The 24,579-nt window shown below is 49.0% G+C and overlaps 1 protein-coding gene across 9 annotated transcripts in view; it reads right to left on the bottom strand.

Annotated features, from left to right (window-relative positions):
- Positions 1–806: 806 nt before the first annotated feature.
- Positions 807–24,579, bottom strand: part of AUTS2 (activator of transcription and developmental regulator AUTS2) — a 1,225,668-nt gene continuing 1,201,895 nt past the window's right edge. For all 9 annotated transcript variants that reach the window (XM_055409984.2, XM_055409986.2, XM_055409985.2 and 6 more), the window contains 9 exons: positions 22,350–22,445; positions 19,649–19,720; positions 17,514–17,543; positions 15,565–15,636; positions 11,982–12,123; positions 8,850–8,927; positions 7,721–7,804; positions 6,166–6,388; positions 807–3,774 (listed from right to left, as the gene is read on the bottom strand). In XM_055409984.2, coding sequence (XP_055265959.1) covers positions 2,511–3,774; positions 6,166–6,388; positions 7,721–7,804; positions 8,850–8,927; positions 11,982–12,123; positions 15,565–15,636; positions 17,514–17,543; positions 19,649–19,720; positions 22,350–22,445 — 2,061 coding nt within the window. In that variant the 3' untranslated portion in view covers positions 807–2,510. The remainder of the gene's footprint in view (positions 3,775–6,165; positions 6,389–7,720; positions 7,805–8,849; positions 8,928–11,981; positions 12,124–15,564; positions 15,637–17,513; positions 17,544–19,648; positions 19,721–22,349; positions 22,446–24,579) is intronic.

The following is a 24,579-nucleotide window of genomic DNA, read 5'->3' as shown; positions in this document are numbered from 1 at the left end:
ATTTTACATCTTGAAAAGACAAAACAGGTTTTAGAGGATGAGGGAGAGATCTGCAAGCTGATGAGTGTTATGCCAGGTAATTCAACAGGACACAGGAAAAGACAGGGACATACCTGGAAGGTCTGAAGTAACACAACAGACCGAGCCCACAGACAGCAATGTGAAGAACAGGCACACGCCGGCTGTCGGCAAAGGCCCTTGATCAGATGTCACCAGCGCAGCCAGAGCACACGCTGAGTTTTGAAGGAGGTGCAAGACACAAAGGGCGCCGGCTAACTTGGCCTGCATATACATCCCCTACCCAATCCAAAATTACCTTCCCAAGACTCAGCTTAGAACACACAAACAAAACAAACCAAACACTCCTGACTGTCTGGAGGGCAGACATTTACAGAAACTAACCGGCAGAGGCTGTGTGGGTCAGAGAGGGCGGCCAGCCTTCTGTCTTCACTCAAGGGTTCAAGGTGCTTCTCTTCCAGAGCCTGGTCTGTCTTGCAGGCACGGCTTCTTCCCTATGGTAAGATGGCCACCCCACACAAACAGGCAGCTGGAAGCTTGGTTCACATTTTTTAATAACATGGCACAGTTTACATAACACAAGAAGGCTCCGCCGATGAGAACATGCTGAAGACTCAAGTCGCTTCACGTTTCTTTTCACATAGGATCTAGAAAGGACTTTATTACATACAGGAGGAACAGCAAAAAGGTCTGTATAGAACAATCTCTTTACAATACTGAAAGCTACCACTACGGTTCCAGTGTACATATTCCTTGGATATTTTTTTTCCTTTTTAGTTGTTGTCTTAAAAAAAAAAAAAACACTGCACAACATTTGGAATTCACAAAATCTGAAGCTCACAACTAAACCTTCAGTTGACTACTAAAATAGATCTCTCTGCTTATTAGAAACAATGGTCTGTAGTTAACTTTTTTTTTTGCAAAAACAGGATAACAACGTCAGATAGCACTTTAATATACTAGAAGACCAAATGGAACTAATTTTATTTCATACATATATTTTACAGTCCAGTAGACAAGATATATTGTATCTCTGCTAGTAAAGTCATATTCTCTCCAAATTAGGTAGACAAGAGGCTGACTGTATGATAAAAGTATCAGGAAGAGACAGTAAGATTGATGCAAAACTCAAAAACACACGCACACACAAGACCACCTCTCTGCCTGCCACCTTTCGCCCTCTGCAACGCTCCCTGGCCCCACAAAGCTGACCTGCTTCGGCTCCTCCTGGACTTTGTTACCAACGTGAGTCATGCTAGGGAACGTGCTCCTGAACTTCATCAGGTATTGAATACAGTGAAAACATATCCATCATCTGAGAAAACGAGAAGCTTTCTTTCAGGATCTGTTTGGGTGCAACTGAATCTCCTTACAGAACGAGGAGGGGTGTACAGATAGGAAACAGGATGCAGTGAAAAACGCATGGTTCCCACATGAGGGGTGTGTGAAATCACGTGACAGGTGGTGACGAGGTGCTGGCGGCCTGTTTGTGTCCCCTGATTTTGGCATCTGACCACTCCCATCCTCCCCGGCCCTGGTTGGTTGGTTGGTTGGTTCACGGCCTCGGTTTACCTCTCTGGGGCTGCGTTCTCCCCACCCCACCCCACCCCTACACGCACCCAAGGCCCACAAGCAGCAACTTCAGATGCAAAGTTTCAGCCTGGGGTCCAATTTGCAAAATCAGGTGTAATTCTCTGTTTGAAAAAACAAGCAAGGAAAACAGTCATATCACGTTAAGTGCTTGTTCAGGGAAAATATGACCTTAAGTATGTTGTAAATGGACTTGAAAAGGCTCCTTTGAGTTAGGCGGGCTCTTGTGAAAAGCCCTAACATTCATTGCATAGTTGAAGGGTTTAGCTGTCTAGAACAATACATGGGGAACACAGCCGAAGGCGGCTGTGCTCACTGATATTAAGTCTGCAAATAGCACATTTTAAGAAGTATTAATGTATTATGTTACTTAATCTTTATCTATTTACATCTGTACAAAGTAAAGCTTTCATCTTACCCTTTTGCATATATGAACCATTAGCTCATGAAGCAACAAGCCCCACCCCCTTTTTCTTTACATAACTATGTACAGGGCCTTCCCTTCTCACCCCAAAGAGCTCTCTGCAGGATGGATGGTGTGGACTCTTATCTGCTTCCCCCTACCCCCCAATTATCACCGCGTCGGTGTGTGTGTTGTCATCTTCACTGTTTTGGTTCAAATCAAAGAAAGTTTTATACGACAAACCAAAAGAGTGGGTTGACATGAGAACGTATGAACCGGCTAAAAGATCTGAAAAATTTCAACAGAGAATATACAAAAAACATTTCAAAATCTGCACCGAGTCTATACATTGTTTTTTTTTATACACAGGGAAGCGCTGGGGGCTTCCCACCCGCACTGGAGACGCGGGCCTGGCCAGCGCCCGAGGAGGGCAGGCCCGCAAGTCCGGCACCGCGCGGCCCGCGGGCCTCTGTGTCCCGCCGGGCGTCCTGTCCGCTCCTTACCGGGCTTCGATGTCCTTCAGCGTGTGGGAGGGAGGCCGCTCCCTGATCTCGGCGGACAGGGGCGTAGTCCTGCGGGGGGACACGGGGCGGCCCCCCAGCGTGGAGATGAGCGGCGGAGGCGCGCTCAGCGCGGCCGTCGGGGGCGTCTTGTTGAGCAGTCCGTTCTGGTGGCCCGCCGTGGGGCTGATGCGCGGGTAGTGCATGCTCGGCAGCCCCGGCGTCAGCAGCCCGGGGTGCGGCAGGTGGCCGTCCAGGGAGGCCGCGTGCACGGGATGCAGCCGCGGGTGCTCGTAGTCCTCGCGGAGCACGTGCAGGCGCTCGCGCTCGTCCAGGTGCGGCCCGCGCTCGTGCTCCCGCCGCGGGTCCACCGCCAGCGGGTGGTGGTGGTGGTGGTGGTGGTGGTGGTTGTAGTCGTGCGGCTCCCGGTCCCGGAAGGAGCGGTCGGCCTCGTACAGCCGGGGGGTCGAGAGTCGGTGCAGAGGGTCGTTCCTCAGCAGGAAGTCCCTGCCCAGCGGGTCTCTGCGGTGAATGTCCAGTTCCCGGTAGGGGTCCCTCAGGGGGTCCCGGATGGGGTCCCAGTGGAAGGAAGGGTACGGGAAGCGCTCCCCGCCCGGGATGGGGCTGAGGCCCATGAAGGGCGTCATCATGCGAGTCCTGTCCAGGCCGCTGATGCTATTCATGGGGTGGATCCCAGGCACCCCCACGGCCACGGGCATGGAGGCCAGGGGCCCCGGGTGCACGCCGGCCGAAGAGCTGGGCGGCGGCGGCGGGGGCGGCGGCTCCGAGGCCCGGTGGGTCGGCGGGGCCTCCGGGGGCAGGTCGTGATCCTCCTTGCGCTCCTCCTTGACCTTGACCTCGGCGCTCTTCTTGGGGTTCTCATAGGCCGGCTCGCCCTTGCGCGGCTCGGCGTCCCGGCTGGCGGCGCTGCCCGGCCGGGCGCTGTCGGCGGCGGGCGCCCGCGCGTAGGGCGACGGCACCCGGGCCAGCTGCTTGGCCTCCTCGCCCGCGGCGCGGCCCTCGTGGCCGTGGCCGTCCTTCTCGGCCAGGGCGCCCTCCTTCGCCTTGTGCTCGTCGGCGCCCGCGTCCTTGCGCGATTCTGAGTGCTCCCGCTCCCTGTCCTTGCCCTTGTCTTTCTCGCGAGCCTCGGTGCTCAGATGCCCCCTGATCTGCTCGCCGGAGCTGCGGCCGTGTCCCAGGGCGCTCACCGGCAGGACGGGGGCTGGAGAGGGGTGGCTGGAGTGTCTCTTCTCGACGCTTTCCCTGCGGAGGAGACGGGACACGGGGAGGCAGGTGAGCTGGGCTGCCGGCCGGCTGATGAGATGGCTCAAGAGGCCAGGCCAGGCCGGGCCTGGCTCGGCTCCCTCGGCCCCCCAGGGGGCCACCCTGACCTGACTGGCCTAGAACCCAGAGGAGGCTTGAGGGGGTGAAGCCCGAGGGATGAGGGGTGGGAGAGTGTGCGGGGCGTAACTCCGTGTTTGTAAGAGGCACCGACCTGAATCAAGACCAGGAGGAAGAACTTTCAGAAACCTGAACCGACCAACGAAGTTACTGATGGGGCCACGCGGCCGCCTGTCTAGATCCTCAGGATCCTCAGGGTCAAGAATCAAGTTCCAACACTGCAATTCTGAGCCCGCAGGAGAGCACAACCTGAGGATCATGGGAAAATCTCCTGACAGCAGGAGGAAGGGCTGGTTTCAGAGTAAAGGCGGCAGGTACGGGGCAACCAAGATGCAGCCCCCAAGGGGCTCGAAAGGAAACCAGTTTCGGGACACTGGGGTCACACAAAGCACCTCTGCCTTCGGAAGGAGAAGCCAGGATCTAAGGCCGGAAGCAGCGGCAGGCCCAGAGACAAAGCTGAGGGGCCGGTGGGGAGCCAGTTCCGCCTGTGAATGGACGTGTGGAAGGAAAACTCGAGAGGCCTGTCTTGGGTGGGGGTTGAAGAACACAGGGCACACAATGGGAAGTGACAGAGGAAAGCAAAGGAGGACGTGGAGAGCCGAGACCAGCAACCGGGCTGTTCTAGGGACGGCCTGAGACGGAAAGTGGTGGGGGAGCAGGAGGCCTGCGGGGCCCAGAGGGTGAGGGTGCCCCGCAGAGGGAATTAAGGCTGCGCCTGCAAGGTTTTGTTTCTAGACAATGTGCAGAGGCTAAGAAGAAGAGCATCTTTAAGAGGTAAGAATAAAGAAAAGTGTATTTGAATTTCCCAACTTTCATCCAAAAGGCCACGGTGAGTCCATCTAGAAAAAGGGAGAAAGATGAGCTGCCAAGTCCTGCCTTTTCTTCACTGACAGGCCGTCTAGAGCAGGGGTTCCTCCTCCCCCGGCCAGGAGTTGGCACCCATCTGTCTGTGGCCTGTCAGAACGGGGCAGCAGAGCAGGAGGTGGGTAGCAGACAAAACTGAGACCCTCTCTGCCTGCTTGCCCCCGGGACCACAGAAAAACGGTCTTCCACAGAATCAGTCCCTCGCGCCAAAAAGGTTTGGGACTGCTGATCTAGACAGCTCCTGGTCTAGGGGGGCCCCCTCCAGGGGCACCTGCTCTGGCAGCTCAGAGTTGTATGTCATGATGTCCTAAACGGCCCTCCCATTGGCTGAGAGATTTCTACCATGCTGTCCTGAGGAAAAAACTTGTCTTTTTATAAGAAAGAAGTCATTTAGCATGATTGGCCTATGATGCAATAGCTACTTAACCTGCTGCATTTAGAGCCTCCAAAGTTAAATTTTTTTAGATCGCTACAAAACACGTACACACACACACATACATGCACAGAATATTCAGTCAAGAAAAAAAAGATTTGGATCGTACTGGAAACTTAGGTTCCAAAAGGGAAGTAGTATTAAGTATTTTCTGTCGGGTGTATCTCATCTAGTCCTTGCTAGCTCATTCAGATTGAAAATACCCTCAAGAAAGGGAGGCAGGCAGGAGGAAGGCCTTGTCAGAAAAAATAGAAGATGCTTTTCCTCTTTAAGGCTACTTCTTTTTGAGGCATGGACTACCACGTTAAGGAGATAAAAACGGTTAGCAAAATAAATTATCCACTGGTGACACGAAACCCAAATTGCTTTGTGAGGTTTCTTTGAATCTGGGTTAGCAAAATCTTAGCGGTCATCTGTGAGCCCAGGATTTGAGTTTGAACAAAATTTGAGAAAAATATGATGAGACAATGCAAAACATGGCTTTCTAACAGAAAACAAAAAGAAAAGGGGGAGAGAAAGAGAGAGAGCGAAAAACCTATGGATGAGTCAATGGACTGCACGAACTTGAAAGCAAATATGGCGTTGATTCATGCCGTGTGTGTCTGGTCCAGGCTCCAACTCACTACCTTTTCGAGAGCAATTTCTGTTTGGAGACACTAGGGCTCGCAGGGGGCTGGGTGTGGACACTGCTGCCGAGCCGGGACTCGCTCGCTTTGTTCTGGACCTAGAATTGCGATGCTGGCCTGTGGTCACAAGGCCCTGCGGGGCCGGAGGGACAAGGGTCGCTGGGCTCAGGGCGTGGCGGTGGTTGCGGGGAGGAGGGTCGGGGGCGCCGTCCCGGCTGCGTGAGGGGCCGAGGCTACAGCTGCAGCTCGAGGCTGGGCCAGGGGTCGGGGCCGGTACTTGGCACAGAGGGGGCTCCCCCATCGGGACTCGAGAGCGGGTTCTTTGCGTACCTTTCTTTGTCATCTTTACTAACGGAGGAGTCTCGTTTATCTACATCTCTATCTCTGTCATGAGCTGCAGCGGACGCGCTACGCTCCAGCTCCCCTGGCTTCAGCCAGGGCGGAGGGGTCGGGAACGACGGAGGCGTTCGGTGCAGCCGGTTCCAGGGCTCGTGAGGGTTGCTAAAGCTCTGCACACTGGGGCCATCCTTGTGGCCGAACACTGAGTTGGGTGCTGAAATGGTGAAGTGGAGAACAAAAAAGGTTTCAGAGAAATTATATAATCTGCTGTAATGAAGGTACTTACCAAAAAACTTTTAACAGCATTCAGAGTTAAAATGAATACATATTATTGGGAGCTGGAAAAGGAAAGGAGATTAACAGATTCATTAGAGGAACGCGTCCTACACTGCAGAGGTTAAGTAAGCTCACAGCTTTTTTTTTTCCTAACCAAAGGCAAAGGGGCAGACGGGGGTGGAGAGGGGGGAGATTAGAAAGGAAAGGGTCTCAGCATCACTGGCTCACGCCTGACAGGCGCACGCAGAGGTCCCGAGCATGCAGAAGAGTGGCCGTGGATGGTGTGACTTGGGTTAACAGCTCAGTTCAGAGTAGAAGCTGCAGTTCTTTTCTGCCCTCCACGACCCTGTTAATATAACATGACTGCTGCCCTGTCTACAACCTCAGCGACTGAAACCAGCATCAGCAGAGGCCAGACAGGGTCCTGATCTAAACAGACACAGAGCTGCCTCTTAAGTCTCCTGCAGAGGCGGGCAGGATGTGTGGACAGGACACGCTGATAGTGAGTGGCTAAAGGGCGTTCAGAACGGGAGGAGTTGCAACTCCCTTCCTACTTCAGACAGACTGCTTTTCTCTGTAAAGTCTTTACTGAATTTGTTACAATACCGTTTCCGCTTTATGTTTTGATGTTTGCCCCACCAGGTACTGACTCCACAGCCCCGCCCTGCAATGGTGGAAAATTACAGTCTTCCTGGATGTTGCCCTCTCTGGACTGTCCTGAGCCTGGTATGGTTTCCTATTCTTCAGTGTGTTTTCTCGCTTCCACTGAAGCAAGATGAAATTGAAAAGCTGTCTTCCCGTCTAATGGGTGGGCGGTGGTGGCGGTTTAGTCGCTATGTTGTGTCTGACTCTTTGCCACCCTGTGGACTATGTCCTACCAGGCTCCTCTGTCCGTGGGATCCTCCAGGCAAGAATACTGGAGCGGGTTGCTATTCTCTTCTCCAGGGGATCTTTCCCACCCAGGGAAGCCCACATCTAATGAGTGCTGTAGCTAAAATCTGGGTGGCTAGAGATGGAACAGGATGAAATTATGAACTTTAGCAAACTGTGGTGTTCAACCGACCACCTTTCCTGACCTTCAGGAGCATATATCAGTAGCGTGCCAGAGGTTGGTTTAGACCTAACTCCACTGACTGGGCTTGCTTGGGCAATGATATAACCTAAATTTATTTCCCAAGAGCATGGTTCCTTTCATCTAGAAAGGTCTCAAGCTGTCGACAGATCAGAGGAGACAGTTCAAGGTGGATTGTAAAAAGTTAGAGGTACTCACTAACTGAAGGATTTCCAAGTCCCCCGAAGGCGTTGCCACCAACCGCTGCCAGGCCCGTGAACGTAGACGGCCGATTAAAAGGCTCTGCAGATGAGATTGGGAAGAAGGACACGGTTGTAGGACTCTGCTGAGTCAGGCAGCGAAGGTTCCTGGGAAGGCAGTGGGGGCCCCTTGCCATGTGTATACTCAGACCCGATCTGTCTCACTTCTCCCACCAGATCATCCAAAGGGTTTTTCATCCTTTTGGATGTGGGCATTGGGTTAGCAAAATATCTGTGGGGGCTACTTCCTGGAACTATGCCATGCTCTTTTTGGCCGCACTGTGCTGCATCCATGTGGGATCCTAGTTCCCTGACCAGGGATCAAACCCATGCCCCACTGCAGCGGAAGCTGAGTCTTAACCACGGGACTGTCAGGGAAGTCCCCCCGTCTCGCTCCTGCTGGGTGAGGAACGTTACTCAAGCCACAGTGGGCTCACATGCCTGCCTGCCTCTCTCTCCTCCTCTCAGGAAATGCCTGTAAGCTCAGACAGAACAGAAGTTAAGACAGCAGCTTAAAATCTCCCAATGGAATACCGAGGTCACACATACCCTCCACCCTGTGGCTGGGCGTACCATTGCCCACATGTGCTGGTACACGTGTGAAAATAGCAAATAAATAAAGGCCATGAATAAAGCCCCTTTACTAGGAAGGGACATATGAACTGGGCTGTGAAATGATTAAAAAATGAGATACCATCTCTACATTACATCATGGTGTCTTTCTCTCCACCTCCAGGGGTGCCCTTATATGGGCAAGAGTTCACTGTCTCCTCCCAGCAGTGGGGACAGGGTGATGTACACATGGATTCCCTGAGGTCCCAGGGCTTTCACCCTCCGCACCCTGAGTAACTCCACACACAACCACAACTGCACACGGATCTCCTATTTGAAGAGCCCAGAGTAAGAGTGCTGAACTCCTAGAGATGGATGGCTTGGATTCAGACATCTCCGAGGTCACCTCCATCTCCTGATGTAAGTGACGTATCCAGGACTATGGCCCGCCAGCCAGCAAGTGCAGCAGGAACGCAGTGAACGCAGGTTTTCTGAGACACACACGTCAATGCCCGTGAATGATGGACGCAACTCACCGAGGTGGGCAGCAGGGTTAAGGAAGTTGCTGTGATGGGGGGGCGGCCCAAACGGGGTCCCAGTTGGGTGTGCAGCACCTGGAGAGTCAGACACAATGGAGTTAGATTTCAGAGGAAGCCCACTTCTCTGGCACTGGCCAAAAGGTTCCTTTGGATTTTTCCGCATACTCTTATGGGAAGCCACTGGCTTCTGGTCCCCTAAGACCCCCGCAGGGACTATGTAAAGTAAGAACACAGCTGAAGGCCACCCAGGCAACACTCGGGGAGAGAGAAACGTGCTTGTCAGGAGGCGGAGAGTAATTCACCCCCTCTTGTTGTTCCTGGCTGGGCTGCCCACTACGGAAAACAGGCGTTCCTTTCTAGAGACGCCGACACACAAAGCCGCAGACACGGAGAGACACCACCAGTGGGGCGGGGGCTTCTGCTGCCACGGAAGTCTGGAGAAACGCCGGGTTAAACGGAAAGCAGGGTTGACTGACGGACTAGGAGCCATGACCACGTGCGCTCAGTCTCTCCAGGGCAGCATCTGGCCCTGGGCTCCCTTCTTCAGAGACACCTCTGCAGGGGTGAGGCTTTCACTCTGACAGACAGTATCTCATCTGGGCACAGGAGCAGCCCCCACAGAGCTGGACTCTGGGCTGCACTCCTTGGGCTTCTGCACAGTCCCTGTCCCTGAGAACACGTTAGCCGTCACGGACCCGCACGGAAGGAGATGCTAGAGCCGGACCCTACGAAACGCACTGGGAGTTGTGTCAGGCTGTGGGAGATGGAGGCCTCCAGCCTCTCTATCTTCAGCGCCGGGAAAAGCTGGTTTCTTCACTTGCTCCTGGACACCGATCGCCCTGCAGTCTCCTGTTGCTCTTGCCTCGCCCTCCGGGAGCGCGGGTCTGCCTTAGTGCTCTCTCCTTTGTCTCCCCTTTCCTCTCTATACCTGGCCTCGAGCCTCTGCTGCTGTTGTTTACTCGCTACGTCGTGTCCGACCCTGAGACCCCGTGCACTGTAGCCCGACCAGGTTCCTCTGCCCATGAAATTCTCCAGGCAGGAATAGTGGAGTGGGCTGTCGTGTCCTCCTCCAGGGGATCTTCCTGACCCAGGGATCAAACCCACATCTCCTGCATTGGCAGGTGGATTCTTTATCACTGAGCCACACGCACAGCCCCATGGACTTCCTTAGGAAGCCTCAGATCCTTCTCTTGTGCACTTGTGAATTAGGGAGGGATGACATTTCCAACGGCTGAGGGCGTCCACCTGGCGTGTGTGTCGACGTGCAGCTAAGGAGGCGAGTTCTCTGGGAGGCAGGCCAAGGTCATCTGAGGCAGCCCCCTTAGTTTATTTCAGGCGCCAGTGCCCAACAGTAAGATCAAAGTGGCTGAACTGAACAAGCATGTCTACTTTTATACTTACCAGTTGAAAGTTTCACCAAGTACCCATTTGGGGAAAACTTCAATATTGCTTACGCTAGAGAAGATTACCCTCCAGAACGGAAGTATAAACAGGGTCGGAGTGGATTTACTAGTAACTGTTCCAAGAACCCCTCGCATTTTGACTAAGTTCCTATAAGCCAAGTATAAATTCCTTCAGGAACATAGATTAAGTGGAGGAGGGTTAATCCTTCAACACCCTTTTAATTTATGTTTTGCGTTTTTTTTCCCCAGCCGGGAAGGGTCCTGTGGGCCTGGGGTGTGGAGGAAGGCACACAGCAGAGGAGAATGCAGAGCCGCAGTATCCCAGCATCAAAAGTCACCTGAGCAGTCCCCTGTTCAGCCTTCAATGGTGATGGATTCTCCACTCAGAAAGTGCAAGTATGACACCCACCTCCACAGAGTGAATGCAGCCCAGCGTGTTCATTAGCCCTTGACAGTGTTGCCAGCTAAATAACAATTTGGCTGCACGCTGTTTGTGTAGTACAAGCTAATTAATGCTTTGAAGAAAATCAGAGCTTTGCTCAGCCCAGGGTCCCCAGGGGTGCCCCAGAGTTCCAGAATTATCAAAGCAAAAGAAGCCAGTTCGTCTGCTGGGCTCAAATAGAAGCCAGGGAGAAACCTCTCTGTTTCTGTCCCAAACCCTTCACATAACCCTGTCTCAGTATCCAGATGCCATGGTAACCTGGCCTTTGAACCGATCCCTCGGCGGAAATGACAAAAACCTAAAACCTTAGCAAATTCCATCTGCCCTCAAGGGTGGGGGTCCCCCTGCTTTGGGGACAAGGCCCATTAGAATGATGGTCTCTTGCAGTGTGTGAGTATTTCTTTCTTCCTGAACAGAAGAGCTTTGGGTCCACCAAAACTGAGTCTTGGATAAAAGCCTAGGAAGGTGGCAGGCAGGATGGATGTGAAACTTAGTCGCTAAGGACTAGACACAGGGAGCCGCTTGAATATGCATATCCAGAGAAAGAAATTCTATCCTGTGTAGTGGGTAGGATGGGGCCAACCATTAGGGTGCGCTCAGCATTGTCACTTACGAGCACGACCCAGGGGAGCCCTGGGTCAGGCACCGTGTGCTGACTGGGCAGGGACCTGATGCAGGGATGATCAGGGACCCATTCTGGCACACCTAAGAGGCACCTGGGAGTGTGTACTCTCAGAGGTTAATAAATGATCTCTCGGGGGTTTTACATGCTGTCCCCTGAATCTCCTGCATTCTTACAACCAACCAGGCAAGAATGTTAAGTTCTGCAGCAGAGAAAACCAGCCACCAACCAATTCACCCTCTCTGTCACAGACCACACCAGTGGTAGCTACCTTAATTGTATCTGTTTATCCTCAGATCCTCACAGGGCATAACCGAGCAACACGGTGCAAAACCCGACTATTCTGTGGGCAGGGACAGTGGCGTTGTTTTCTTCCGATTTACCCTTGCAAGCTCTCTTGATCTTTCTCAATAGCATCTGACACACTTGTGGGTTAATGCCGAAGCAATGTGAGTCCCTGAAGGGAGAGAGGGTCTTTTCCTTCTTTCATGGAAGTGGGAGCATCCATGGAGAACAGTCCGTCTCTGGAGATGTGCTGTGATGCTACCGTGCAAACTGGCATCAATTGCTGTTTTGGGGGGAGTGACTGGACAGCAGCCCAGAGTTCAGACATCACTCATCTAGCTACCATTCCCAGCTCACCCCTGCCCCTCTGAACTTACCAGCGGCGGAGAACAAAGTTGAAGGCCGTGCCAGGTCGTGGGGGTGGTGGATGGCTCCAAAGAGGCTGGGGCCCGGAGGACGGCTCAGGAACTCAGGCTTCAGGCCAAAGTCCAGCTTGTGTGGATCTGACTGCATCTGCTTCTACAGCACCAAGGGAGGGCGCAGGGAGGACAGGATGGAGCCCCGAGAGCAACAGTAGGGAAGAAAGATATGAATGAGGAGACTGACAGTCAACTCTGTGAACAGTGCATTCGGGCTGGGGCCCTGGTCACGTTCAAGTCTATACCTGCTGGGAGAACATAGCAACCCACAAACCACGTAACCCTCAAATGCCAGAAAAGCAGGTCTGCCTCAGAGGGGCCTGTGGCTCGCAGCAGAAATGTCATGGGGCAAAACTCATGCTCTTTGAGGTTACACAGTTTGAGGCTTAGAACCATATCCTAGCTCCTTGAACCACCACCATCCCGAAGTAGTTTCTGATTTGCTGCAATGGTTTATTTTATCAAGTTTTTAAATGATACTATTTTAAAGCTCATTTTATTGGCAATTCTGCATGAATAATCTGCTGTGTAAATTAATTGTTTAATGACTCTTAGCTGTGCTCTAACAGATCACAGTACATTAGTAGCTGAAAGTTATGAAGAAATATTTGCATGCCTACAAGCTAATTTCAAATGATCGTTGTTACATTATTTTTAAAGAAACAAACAGAAACAAAGTAGGGGCTTTGGGCACAGTAACCCCAATCATCTGAGGAGGAGATGAGGCCTGACCAGTGAACCTTCCAGAACCTCTCTTGCTGTGAAGTCCTTCGTCAACTGCAGTCACTCTCTTTCCTCCCATCAGTATATCCACCCCCGAGGTCGCCTTTCTTGGAGGCTGTAGAAACTGGCTCACAGTCTCCCTCCTGTTTCCTTCCCTGGCCTCACTCTGGACGCTGGCAGCCTCTCCTAGAGCACGGGCCTGGGCCGCCCCCACCTTCGTGATTCTCAATAGCCTTCTCGTGTTGGCCTCACACCTCCCCTGATGAGCGCCAACCTCTGACCCGGGTCTGAGGCTCCCAGTTTCCCCCTGCCTCGCCGCCTCTTCTGAGCTCTCCAGCCTCCCAGGCCTTCCCCACTTTCTGACCCTCACCCTTCCCATCTCAGACTCATTGGATGCTGTCTGTCCTTTGGCCCCGCTCTGCCCCAAACTCCATCAGTCTCTGCCACGAGTAAATCCCTGTCCCAGCACACAAAAACATCAACACAGAGACATCTGATCTGGCTTGTGCGAGGATCAGAGATGAGAGGGTTTGCCATTCCCTGGCGGCTGAACCTTACCATCCTGCAATCCCACTCATCTGTCTTACCCACCCAGACCCCTTGAGCCAGCAGCAACACCCCAGGAGGCAGACAACACATTCTCCATTTTTCCTGCACACACTACTGAACTCTGAGCAACAAGACTCCAGGACAGAGTCCAGCCCTGAGCCTGCAGCAGCAAGAACCTGCGGGTGCTGGGGTTTCCCTAGAAGTAGCTGGTAAGCGGCTAGAAGAACAAGTAAAATGAACATCACAGAGAAAGGGGACCAGGCCATTTCTGCTCAAATCTACAAGGAATTCTCTCATGAAAGTCCCACTCTCAAGCAATAGCCATTCTCCCCTCCTCAAAGCTGCTAATCCACTATGAATCTATAAAAATCTGGCTGCCTCCTTTAATTTGGTTGCCAAATTATTCATTGCTAATACTGCATGGTACACAGCACAGTTCCATTAACCACAACTTAGGTCCATGAAGCAGAATGGAGCTTGGGGATTACAGAGAATGTGCTGGAAAGGGAAGACGAACAGTTATCTCCTGTGCAAGAGGTCTTCCTAATTGAATTGGGATAATGAACGCTGGAGTCACTGGGGACGTTCTTGGGGAAAGGAAGATGTTGAAGTGGCGCCTATAACATCCTTCATTGCTTTTAACAAAGAAGTTACAAGGAGGATGTGTTTTACCCACTGTTCTGCTAACCACATCATCTAGAACAAAAGTGAATTGAACTAAGCATCAAAATCTAGTTAGCTCTTCCAAGTACATGGATTTTTTTAAACAAAGCTAAACCACAAGGTTTCTAATTAAACTTTGCCTAACACCAACGTCAAAGAGAACAAAACTCACTGATGGGATATTCTGAGAAAGAGCAGGTATTTGGCACCAAAGCAAGATATCTTTGCAAACTCATGCACTGAGGGTGACGTTTTCACGTCTAACTATGTTGGGTTTTTAAAAATTATTTAACCATTAAAAAAAACCCTTGAGATGACTAGTTCTCCCGACTTCTTTTTATATTCTGATGATGGCCCCCCCACATGCTGCTGGGACTAAAATCTTGTTCATGAAAAAATACTTTCCAATGGAAGGTTATTGGAATTACTTAACTGGTACAGTTACACATATTGTAAACACCCAGACTGTAAAATCTGGATCTGTCCATTACTTTGGTGCCTAAGTTGACCAGTGATGTCTTATCTGGTCACCTGCAGAAGATCCGCATCTCTTTCCTGGATCACCATAAAACCCTGGTAATGCATGGAACGCATTCATCTGTCTGATGAAAACATAGAGAAAACCCTCCTGAGTTCGGGAAGGTAACCAGCCAGTTAGTGGTTCCAACAAGCACGGACTGTCGTCAGACTTCTGGCATTGGTCATCAAGAGGATGAAGGAGAGACTGGATCGGTCACTGCCACCAAATACCACTTCTAGAAGAAGAGGAATTTTTAATACTATGAATTGCTAATGGACGTACCATATACGCCTAAATCAGTAACATCATATAGGGCATAAATTATCACTTTTCAAAGCCATAAAATGAATAACAATAAGGTCCTATTGTATAACACAGGGAACTATATTCACTATCCTGTATAAACCATGATGGAAAAAAATTTTTTTCTAAATGTTGGTGGGGGGTGGTGGGAAGAATATACCAGCTTCTATAGAAAACTTTTCATGTACACTTCCCTCCCAGATCCTAAGCACTTCCCATACTAATAATTCTTGGTCAGTCTAATTAGATTTCCCAAACCTTTATTTCAGGATTTAATCTATATTTAAGCTCTTGCCTAGAAAATCCCATGGATGGAGGAGCCTGGTAGGCTGCAGTCCGTGGGGTCGCTAAGGGTCGGACACGACTGAGCGACTTCACTTTCACTTTTCACTTTCATACACTGGAGAAGGAAATGGCAACCCACTCCAGTGTTCTTGCCTGGAGAATCCCAGGGACGGGCAAGCCTGGTGGGCTGCCGTCCATGGGGTCGCACAGAGTCGGACACGACTGAGGTGACTTAGCAGCAGCAGCAAGCTCTTCAGAATAAGATGACAAAATCATTAAAAACAAAAAAAGAACCATCAGGACATTATCAGTGTGCTTCTGTTTTGTTATTTTGCGGCTGCTTCCCCTAATTAAAACAGTAAGATTTCTGAACAGCTTTTCCAAGGGACTTGATCCCGCCTGCCTGTGGGTCTTCACACTCTTTCAATGCTTCCTCGATCGGGAGATCACACACCCATAGCCCACCTCCCCATCCAAGACCAGGAGGGCAGGACTGACCTTGACTTTCTGTTGGTGGTGGTAGATCTGCCAGGCAATGTGAACGTGCATCGCGCACCACTTCCCTGGTTTCTGGAACAGAAAAGAGCACCGTGGTCAGAAGGAAGACTTTCAGGGGGGAAAAAACACCACCCTTCCATTTCCCCAAAGCTGTCAGCAGATTTTGGCTGCAGAAGCTTTCTTTTCCATGAAACAAGAGGGCTTTGTCCCCTCGAAGGGGCTTCTCTCGGCTGCAGCCCGGGACCCGGGCCAGAGGAAGCCCCCCCTGGGCAGGGGCACCTCTCCTCCCATAAGAGCCCGAGCTGGCGGCCACTCCTCAGAAAACCAGCCCCGAGCAGGACCTCCCCGGTTACCAAGGATAACGTGGCAAAACCCGAACCCCACTTTATGCCTCCTCTGTCTCTTTTCTGGCGCCAGCTGGCAGGCCTGGTGGAGCGAAGCCCTGCTGAACAAATGCGGCCAGGCTATATAATGCAGATTGGCTGTTCAGAAGAGCTCATTAGTGAATGTCTGTGAACCAGTTTGAAAACGAGAGCGGACAGAACCTGTGTCACCTCCCCCAACACTGTTTTAAAAAAAAAACAAACAAAAAACACCAAAGCAGAACAAAGAAAGCCAACACATTTTCACTGAAGCCCAGTTCCCACAAGCGCTTCACCAAGAGTCAACTGCCCATTCATGTTGGGCGGCGCTGTCCATTTCCAAGCAGAAAACAGAAGCGAAAGAGATGAGAACTCAAGCCTTTCCTCCTCTCTAGGCCGCTGCAGAGAGTGAGTGCCTGTCCCGCCCTCTGGGAGGACGTCAACTCCCGTCTCTGAAACTAGTCCCCGTCTTGCTTTCTAAGCTGGGGAGTAGCTCCGAGTCTGTCTCGCAGACTCACTGAGGGGCAGGCCCACCTTGTCCCACTTCACTTGTATTCCTGCTACACACTCTACCCTTTGGCATCACTGACTCAGTGGACATGAGTCTAAGCAAACTCTGGGAGGTAGTGAGGGACAGGGAAGCATGGCCTGCTGCCATCCGTGAGGTTGCGGAGAGTCGGACATGACTGAGCAACTGAACAACAAAAAGCCCACCCGTGAGCTCCCAACACGTGCTCAGTAACCACAGGATGGATGAGAAGAAACACTGCCCCATTCCTCCATGGGCAAAGAACAGATGCCTCTGGTTGCTATATTAAAGCGCTATTTCTGAATATTAAGTCACTTTCACTTGCTGAAATATATGCTTAAATCCAAGGTTGAGCTCGGCTCTCTTGTTACGGGTCATTTGAAATCGCCTAAGTGATGACAACACCCTTTCTCCCCCTTTGGAGAAATTGAATTATCTGAATAGATGCACTAGAAAAGGGTTAAGTAGAGAAATCCACTATCCACCCCTCTTCATCCGCCATCCATCATCCCCCCGACCTCCCATATACACCAGGGAAGTCAGCATTCATCCAGAGGTTATCTGCTGGCCGGGCTCCAGACCCCTCAGAACAAACCAGTGCTCCTAGTGGCCCTTTTCTGCACTAGAGAAAAAGTCGAGTGGCTGTGACAAGTCAGCATTACTTGGTGCAGAAAGAGGCGGCCACCAGCCAGAACAGAGACCTGGGTGTGTATTTTCCAGGTGCGAGAGGAAGAGGAGAACTCAGGAGTCCTAATTTCAGCCTAGCTCCAGCCTTTCCCTTAGGTCTCCGTGAGTCAAACTTTTTGCCATAACTAGCAAGAGAATCTGAGCTGAATTTTATCAGTTGGCTTTACCTTGATGGCCCTGCTTCCTCCAACACGCAAAGCAAAAACCATGAAGGCCATTTTCAGTCAAACTCTCTGAAAAACCCAACCACTGTCTTTTCAACCTTTTCCTCCGGCGTTTCCATGGCGTGTTTCCTTGTAATGGATTTGTATTTTTAACCCTCGGGGAGTCAAAGAGGGGTTGCAAAACAGTTCTAGAAGAAGCTTTCTTACCCTTAACATAGGTCTGAAAGGATCTGTCAACTGTGAAGAGAAAATGACAACTTGGTTACATGCCTGTCACTCAAACAATTGCTCTAATTAACAAATTTGTAGTGCTTCATTAGGAGGGGAAATTAAAATGTTAGAATTTTACTTTTAAATGAAGCCCTTTTAGAGAATAATTAACCCATTTTCACACTATCAAAAGTGCCAAGCATCCCCTCCCCCACCTCACAAGCCTTGGTACATCTACGCTGACGAGCCCCCGGACAAGTGTAATCAATAGCGATTTGCCCTCCGGCAAAACGATTTGCTCACATTACACATCTGAGGAGTTTCACTGTCTTGAGCAGCCCTTCCCAACCTCAGCTAAGTGTCTAAGGGAGACAGCCTTCAGACTATAGATGGCTGGATACTAAGAATAACTGGGGAGAAGCGTCCTTTCCAGACTATACAGTAGAAATATGCTGTTTTTAATAATTATCATTGGCAGTATTAGACATTTTAGAGAAGTTCACTATATAGATGATCTTATTTGCAAAGCAGAAACAGAGAACAAATGAATGGATACCAAAGAGGGAAGGGGGGGCAGTGGGAGGAATTGAGAGATTGGGATTAATATATACACACTAATGATACTATGTATAATACAGATCCCACAGAGAAGGGAATGGCTACCCACTCCGGTAGTTTTGCCTGGAGAATTCCATGGACAGAGGAGCCTGGCAGCCTACAGTTAACAGGGTCGCCAAGAGTCAGAGATAACTAACTCCTTCAGTGAAATAAAATAATAGCTAACACTTTCAGTTCAGTCGCTCAGTCATGTCCGACTCTTTGCGACCCCATGAATCACAGCACGCCAGGCCTCCCTGTCCATCACCAACTCCCGGAGTTCACTCAAACTCACGTCCATCGAGTCGGTGATGCCATCCAGCCATCTCATTCTCTGTCGTCCCCTTCTCCTCCCGCCCCCAATCTAAAAGCAAATAACACTTTCAAGACAATAAGATAGATGACTAATGAGAATGCACTGTGCAGCACAGGGACTCTGCTTAATCTACTGTGGCAACTTGAATGGGAAGGAAATCCAAAAGGGGGGAATATATAGATACATAAAACACATATGAAGCTGATTCACCTGCTGTGCAGAAGGTAACAGAGCACTGTAAAGGAACTTTACAAATTTTATACTCCAATACAAATTAATTAAAATAAATAAAATGAAGTTCATTACACAAAAGTTCATACAAATACACAGTTGAATAATTTTACGTATCTACCTATATGGTCATCAATTTCAGATAACCTTTGCCCTTATCCGGGAACAAAGACAATATTGTAAAAGGTAATTTTTTTTTCCACATTTACTGTGAAGATGGATAACAATCAATGAGATAAGAGTGTATCTGCTGTGTAACTCCAGATTCTTTTTGAGTTGGTCTGTGGTATGAATAAATAACACAACTGAAGTGTAATGGATATTTTATTTAGCTCCAGAGCATGAAAGGTTCCTTCCCACATTAGAAGTAGAGTGGCCGGAAGAGCTGTGTGGTACGGTGAGCTCCAGAAAGAAAAGCGCTTAGTGCTTTTCCATTCAAAATGTTTTATGGCTTGTGTGAGAGAGATTTTAGGAGATGGAGACAGAGAAGGCCGGTGGGAGGGGTGGGGAGAAACTCTGCCAGCTCAGTGTCAGTGACGGTCCCAGCCTGGGCTTAGACCATAAGACACCTTTTCTCCCCCATGGAAAGTCACTCTGGGGCGTCACGTGGCTGCAGGAGACATTCTGTTTTCTGAGAGTAACTAGCGTTAAGTGTTAGTCGCTCAGTTGTGTTCAACTCTTTGTGACCCTATGGACTGTATGTAGCTGGCCAGGCTCCTCTGTCCGTGGAATTCTCCAGGCGAGAATACTGCAGCAGGTAGCCATTCCCTTCTCCAGGGTATCTTTCCGACCTAGGGATCCAACCTGGGCCACCTACACTGCAGGCAGATTCTTTACCATCTGAGTCACCAGGGAAGCCCCTCAACTAGCATATTCTTCCACAAAACAGAAAGAAGAGCAAAGGCAACAGGCACTCCGCTGGGCTGCCTGTCCTGGGGACGCAAGGTGCTGTTTGTTACCCTGGGACCCAGCCCAACCTTGCACTTACCCTTGGGTCCTTTTGGAGAAGAGTGTGTGGGACTGTCCCAGGTCGGGTGGCAACATCTATCGGGTTGGACGTCTACAAAGTAATGAGACCACAGCTTAGGAAGCATATGACACGGGACATGAAACCAAGGTCCTCCTTTCATTCTAAATGACTGCGTTCAAGTGTCCTTTTTTGTTTGTTTCGTTCTGGAATATAAGGGGACGGATCCATTTTCCTCTGAGACCCCAGATGCTCTTCATGAGAACCTCCCCCACCCCGTTTCCCCAGGAGACCTGACCAAAGCCTGCCCTGTCCCAGTGATGGCATTTCCGGGCAGAGACAGGAGAGACGGAGATGGGAGCCCGGCCCTGAAATCCATCTTCTGTGTCCTTCACAAGCCTGTCACTGTGGGTTTTTTGCTTTATCACCACACAGTCCAAGAAATGCTTAAGTGAACATCAGTCTAACCTGCGGGACCAGGTGCTTCTCATCGGAATAACTGAGTGTGCTTCACAGACATTAGGCTACCTCTCTGCATTTTAACTGGCAGATGATAACAAGGAATTACATTCAGTAATTACTCATTAGCAGTGGTGGGAATGGGACAAGGGAACCTAATTGGGGGACCACACAGACCTACTGTTATGTGATTTCTAAAGGAATTCTGCACCATCTTTCCCATTCCCAAAACCATTCTTAAACAGCATTAATGATAACAACCTTATCTACAGGCTTTTGTCCTTTGAATGAACAACAACAAAAAGCCCATTGCAGGCACAAGGCACTACTTTCTAGTGGGTAAAGGATTTAGAATGTTTTTCACCAGGTATTTTATTTAAGAAATCACAACTTCTATGAATCCCTTCACACCAGGAAGTTAACTCGTGTGGAAAAAAAGAGCCCTCAGTTTAGGCACCAAGCTCGCCTACAAGAAGGGGGAAAAAAAGAATGGGAGAAAGAAAAGCAGTCAGCTGCTGTAGGGCTAACAATTAAGCTAGAGTTGTTAACAGCCTGATTTGCATACATATGAAGAACTCTGCTAATGAACTGCAATCTACATATTCAATCAGTAAGATGGCCTGGAAAGGCCTATTTCAACACCAGGAGAGACACTTTCTTGCCCAGATGTAGTTTTCTGTGTGATTGGATAATTGCGAGTGAGGGAAATCAAGTAATTTATGAAGTGACCTACCAGTCTGGTTGGGGATGCAAGAGAGATTTCCTGTAACCTGGAGGGGACTGACCAGGCTCTGAGAGGGTAGTAAAGAGCTGATGGGGGGAAGGAGTTTAAAAATCACCATCATTTTGTCCCGAGATGGGAGGTGTTGTGTATGGCCATCCTCAAGCCCCACCGAGGTCTGACCTGGCACAGGAGCTGCAATTCCATGTAGGTCCCCGGGATTTTGAAGGTGCAGCCATTCTCACCCCTAATGCTTTCTAATTTTTTTCTTTTCTAATTTTAGAGCAGCATGCCTTTGTTAGTGTAATATGGGCTCATCCTGGGAGAGACTGGCCCCAAATTTGTGTTTTATCTTTGAAATGAGATGGAAGGAAAATCGAAATCACACAGCAAAATTTCCTGCTTTACAGTCTGAGAATGGCTACTAACTAAGAGATACATTTCTGAAAATCAAGTAGGGGCTGTGATAGATGTAAAGGCACAAAAAGGAAGAGTATTCTGAGAACTAACGCCTTAGTTTTGGCCCTCGGAGATCACTCCAGACCGAGTGGAGAAGAGGATCACTGGCTAGGTAGAAAAGAATTCTGTTGTTACAAAGGGCGAAAGTGAAGTCTGAGTCGCTCAGTCGTGTCCAACTCTTTGGGATGCTATGGACTGCAGCCCACCAGGCTTCTCTGTCCATGGGATTCTCTAGGCAAGAATACTGGAGTGGGTTGCCATGCCCTCCTCCACGGGATCTTCCCGAGCCAGGGATGGAACCCAGGTCTCCCACACTGCAGGCAGATTCTTTACCAATCTGAGCCACCAAGGGAAGCCCCTCTAAAGGGCGAAAGGTTAATTTATCTCATGCTGCTGCTAAGTCACTTCAGTCGTGTCCGACTCTGTGTGACCCCATAGACGGAAGCCCACCAGGCGATGGTAAGTATTGACCTTGGGAAGTTGACCCTGGCAGCGGGGTCAGAAGCTTCAGAGAAGGCAGAATGGGAGGAAAAAATAAGGAACTGCCCTCCACCTCTAAGTGGACTCTGCAGACAGAGGGGACTGAGGAACGAAGTGACGGAGAATAAACACAGTGAAAAGGATACGATTTTAGTTTGGAACCTTTTCCCTCCCTTCTATTCTAATCAAGAAGGCTCAGCTTTGCATCTTTGCTAATCATGGACATCCTCAAGGATAAATAACTTTATGCACACACATCTGACATTTCATATAATTCCTGATCAGAAGCTTATATCCACAGTTTTGGTGAAAAAACAAAAAATAGATTATATCTATACATATATCTAGTGTTTTTTTTAACAGAGCACAAGAAATCCTAGTTCAATTGAGATGACATGGGTAGTACAGGTTAAAAATTAACTTCTGACTGAGGGTTACAACTAGATGGACTAGAAGAAAATATTCACACTCTAACCCCAGTGGTCCATTTGGATGGAAAAATGAGTCACTGGCAGGTAAGAGGATGGGAAACTACCCAACTGCCTTAGCCCGAGGCTCCACTTACAAGTTCGAAGGTGTTGTTTTCGCTGTGAGGTTTCTTACCTTCGGCTGAAAAGCTCCTTGCAGTGACCCAAAAGGGCCGGTGGGCGGAATCATAGGGGGGATGCCCGATACAGCAGGAGGATAAGAATGGAAGAGCTATGGCCAAAGATGGAGGGGGGAGAGAAAAGACTTTAGTAGGAGGCAAATGATACATTCACATTCCCTTCCCACAGAAAGACGTCCACATTAGCCAGCCAAGTCATCTCAGTTTGATGCCATCAGTCATAAGAAGCCACAATGAAATGATCACACAGATGTGCCATGAATACTTAACTTAAAAAGTTAAAAGTAGTTCAGAATCAATCAGCCAGCAAATGATGTCCCAGATGAGGCCATCATTAGAAAGGGAGCTTTTCTAATTATTAATTGTTAAATCCGATAGAGGTCCTAAATGGTTGGAGATTTTAATGCATATCAAAAACAGGAGGGGGTGCTGAGCCAAATAAGATGCCCAGAAAATTACAAGTTAATTAGAAAAAAGGAAAAAGGGGGAAAAAAGGAAGACAAAAAGAAGCAAGTCTTTATGGATTCCAAGATTTTACACCATTAAAACTCAATTAGTACTTTTAGATTTTTAATAGTTTTGAGGAAATGGGAAAATATGCACAGTCCTTGCTTCATTAGGTTGTTCTGGTAAGTGGCAGTTCCAAGGACAATTTAAATTGTCTAAAACGATGACAAATATTTGTGGAAGGGGAAAATAAAATGAGTCAGAGTACACTTTCAATGGAGCCACCCGTTTTCCTATAAGACGGCTATAAGCTCACTGGAGGCTATTCAAGACAAGCCCTGGACACGTCAGTCTGACCACTCAGTGGAGGATTCTGAATTTCAAATATGAATTTTCTTGAATTAACAGTTTACAGAGGACACACAATGGAGGAAGGAAATATACAGCAGAAGACAATGCAGACACATCTTTTCCTCCACCTAAATATGTATTGTTTCTGGATAATCTATGGCTCTGGTTCCATTTACTTTGAAAAACTCACCATAGAGATACATTTTAGTGATGTCCTGCCCTTACGGTTGCACAATATGTCAAAAATACAAGAATAATTCAAGCTTTTCCTAATGGTATATTTATGTGAGCTATTTCTAGGTAATGGCTGAAATCCACTGGTAATTTCACAATCCGGTCTGTTTTCAAAGCATGTACTTTTTCCATTGGTCTTTATTTCATTTTGCTCCCCTCAATGATGCAGCAAAGTTTTTCAGACTAATTGATATTGAACTAAATCCACTTAAACAATGACTGCAAACCAAGTGCCCTCATTTAAAACTACTTTTAAGTCTAAAATTGTGTTTTAGATACTTGAGTGTATTGTATCTTAACTCCCCTTTGTAACATCCTAATCTCCAAAGCAGGGGAGACTAAGCACTTCATATATTATCCACTATAACTAATAATAAGAAATAACTCTCTCCCAGTACACTGTGTGAAGCAGAGTAATTAAATACATCACACTAAAACACTCAAATTTCTATTACTCTGCCTCCAAGTGGGTATTTTTCCTTTAATGTTTTCAATTTAAAACTTGGATCTTCTCACCAGTTTCCTTTTCCGACCCTCTTTGAATAGAGCATTCCACACCTAGAGTAAAAATCTGAAGTACTTGAGTAATAACACAGGAACCTTCCAAAAAACTCAAGACTGCAGGTTTATTCTCCAGTTTATATCAAGGACTCTCTGTGGAATATGTTTATGCCAAGACACTGCATGGTGCCCGAGGAAGTAAACTGAGCTACCAGTAGACCAGCTAAACTTTCTCTGAAGATGACTGTGTTAGCTGGTCCTTAATTTAGCAGATACAGACAAAGGGCAGAAATCTGGTTGTTATTATTAAGGGTGGTACCATTCATGAAATAGAAGCAAAGAGAAAACCCGTGGCTCTACTGGATTTTGCATGTCCGTTTACAAAAATGCTTTTATGTCGTAATTCTGAGCAGAGCAGTGTCCAACACTCGGGGAAGCCAGGCACTTAGACACCCTTTCCTCATCCCTTTCTATAGAGACTCCCCTTGAGTCATTTCCGAATGTCTCTCCATAACCAATTCTTAGTTGGTTCCTAATACCTTCCAGCCTGGGCTTCTCAGCTGAGTCCTCAGTTTAGGACTGACACAGTGTCTAATGATCTAGTTCAAAGTATGAATGAATTCACAGAGTTGGCTGATCTATTAAGTGGTCCTCCATATGAACCATAAGGTAACACTATCCAAAAATGAGAAC

This window comes from Moschus berezovskii, chromosome 27 (assembly GCF_049115385.1).
Source record: "Moschus berezovskii isolate FMDL1 chromosome 27, NW_MosBer_1.0, whole genome shotgun sequence".
Lineage (NCBI taxonomy): Eukaryota > Metazoa > Chordata > Mammalia > Artiodactyla > Moschidae > Moschus > Moschus berezovskii.
Note: the sequence above shows the minus strand (reverse complement) of the source record. Positions and strands in the feature narration are given on the sequence as shown.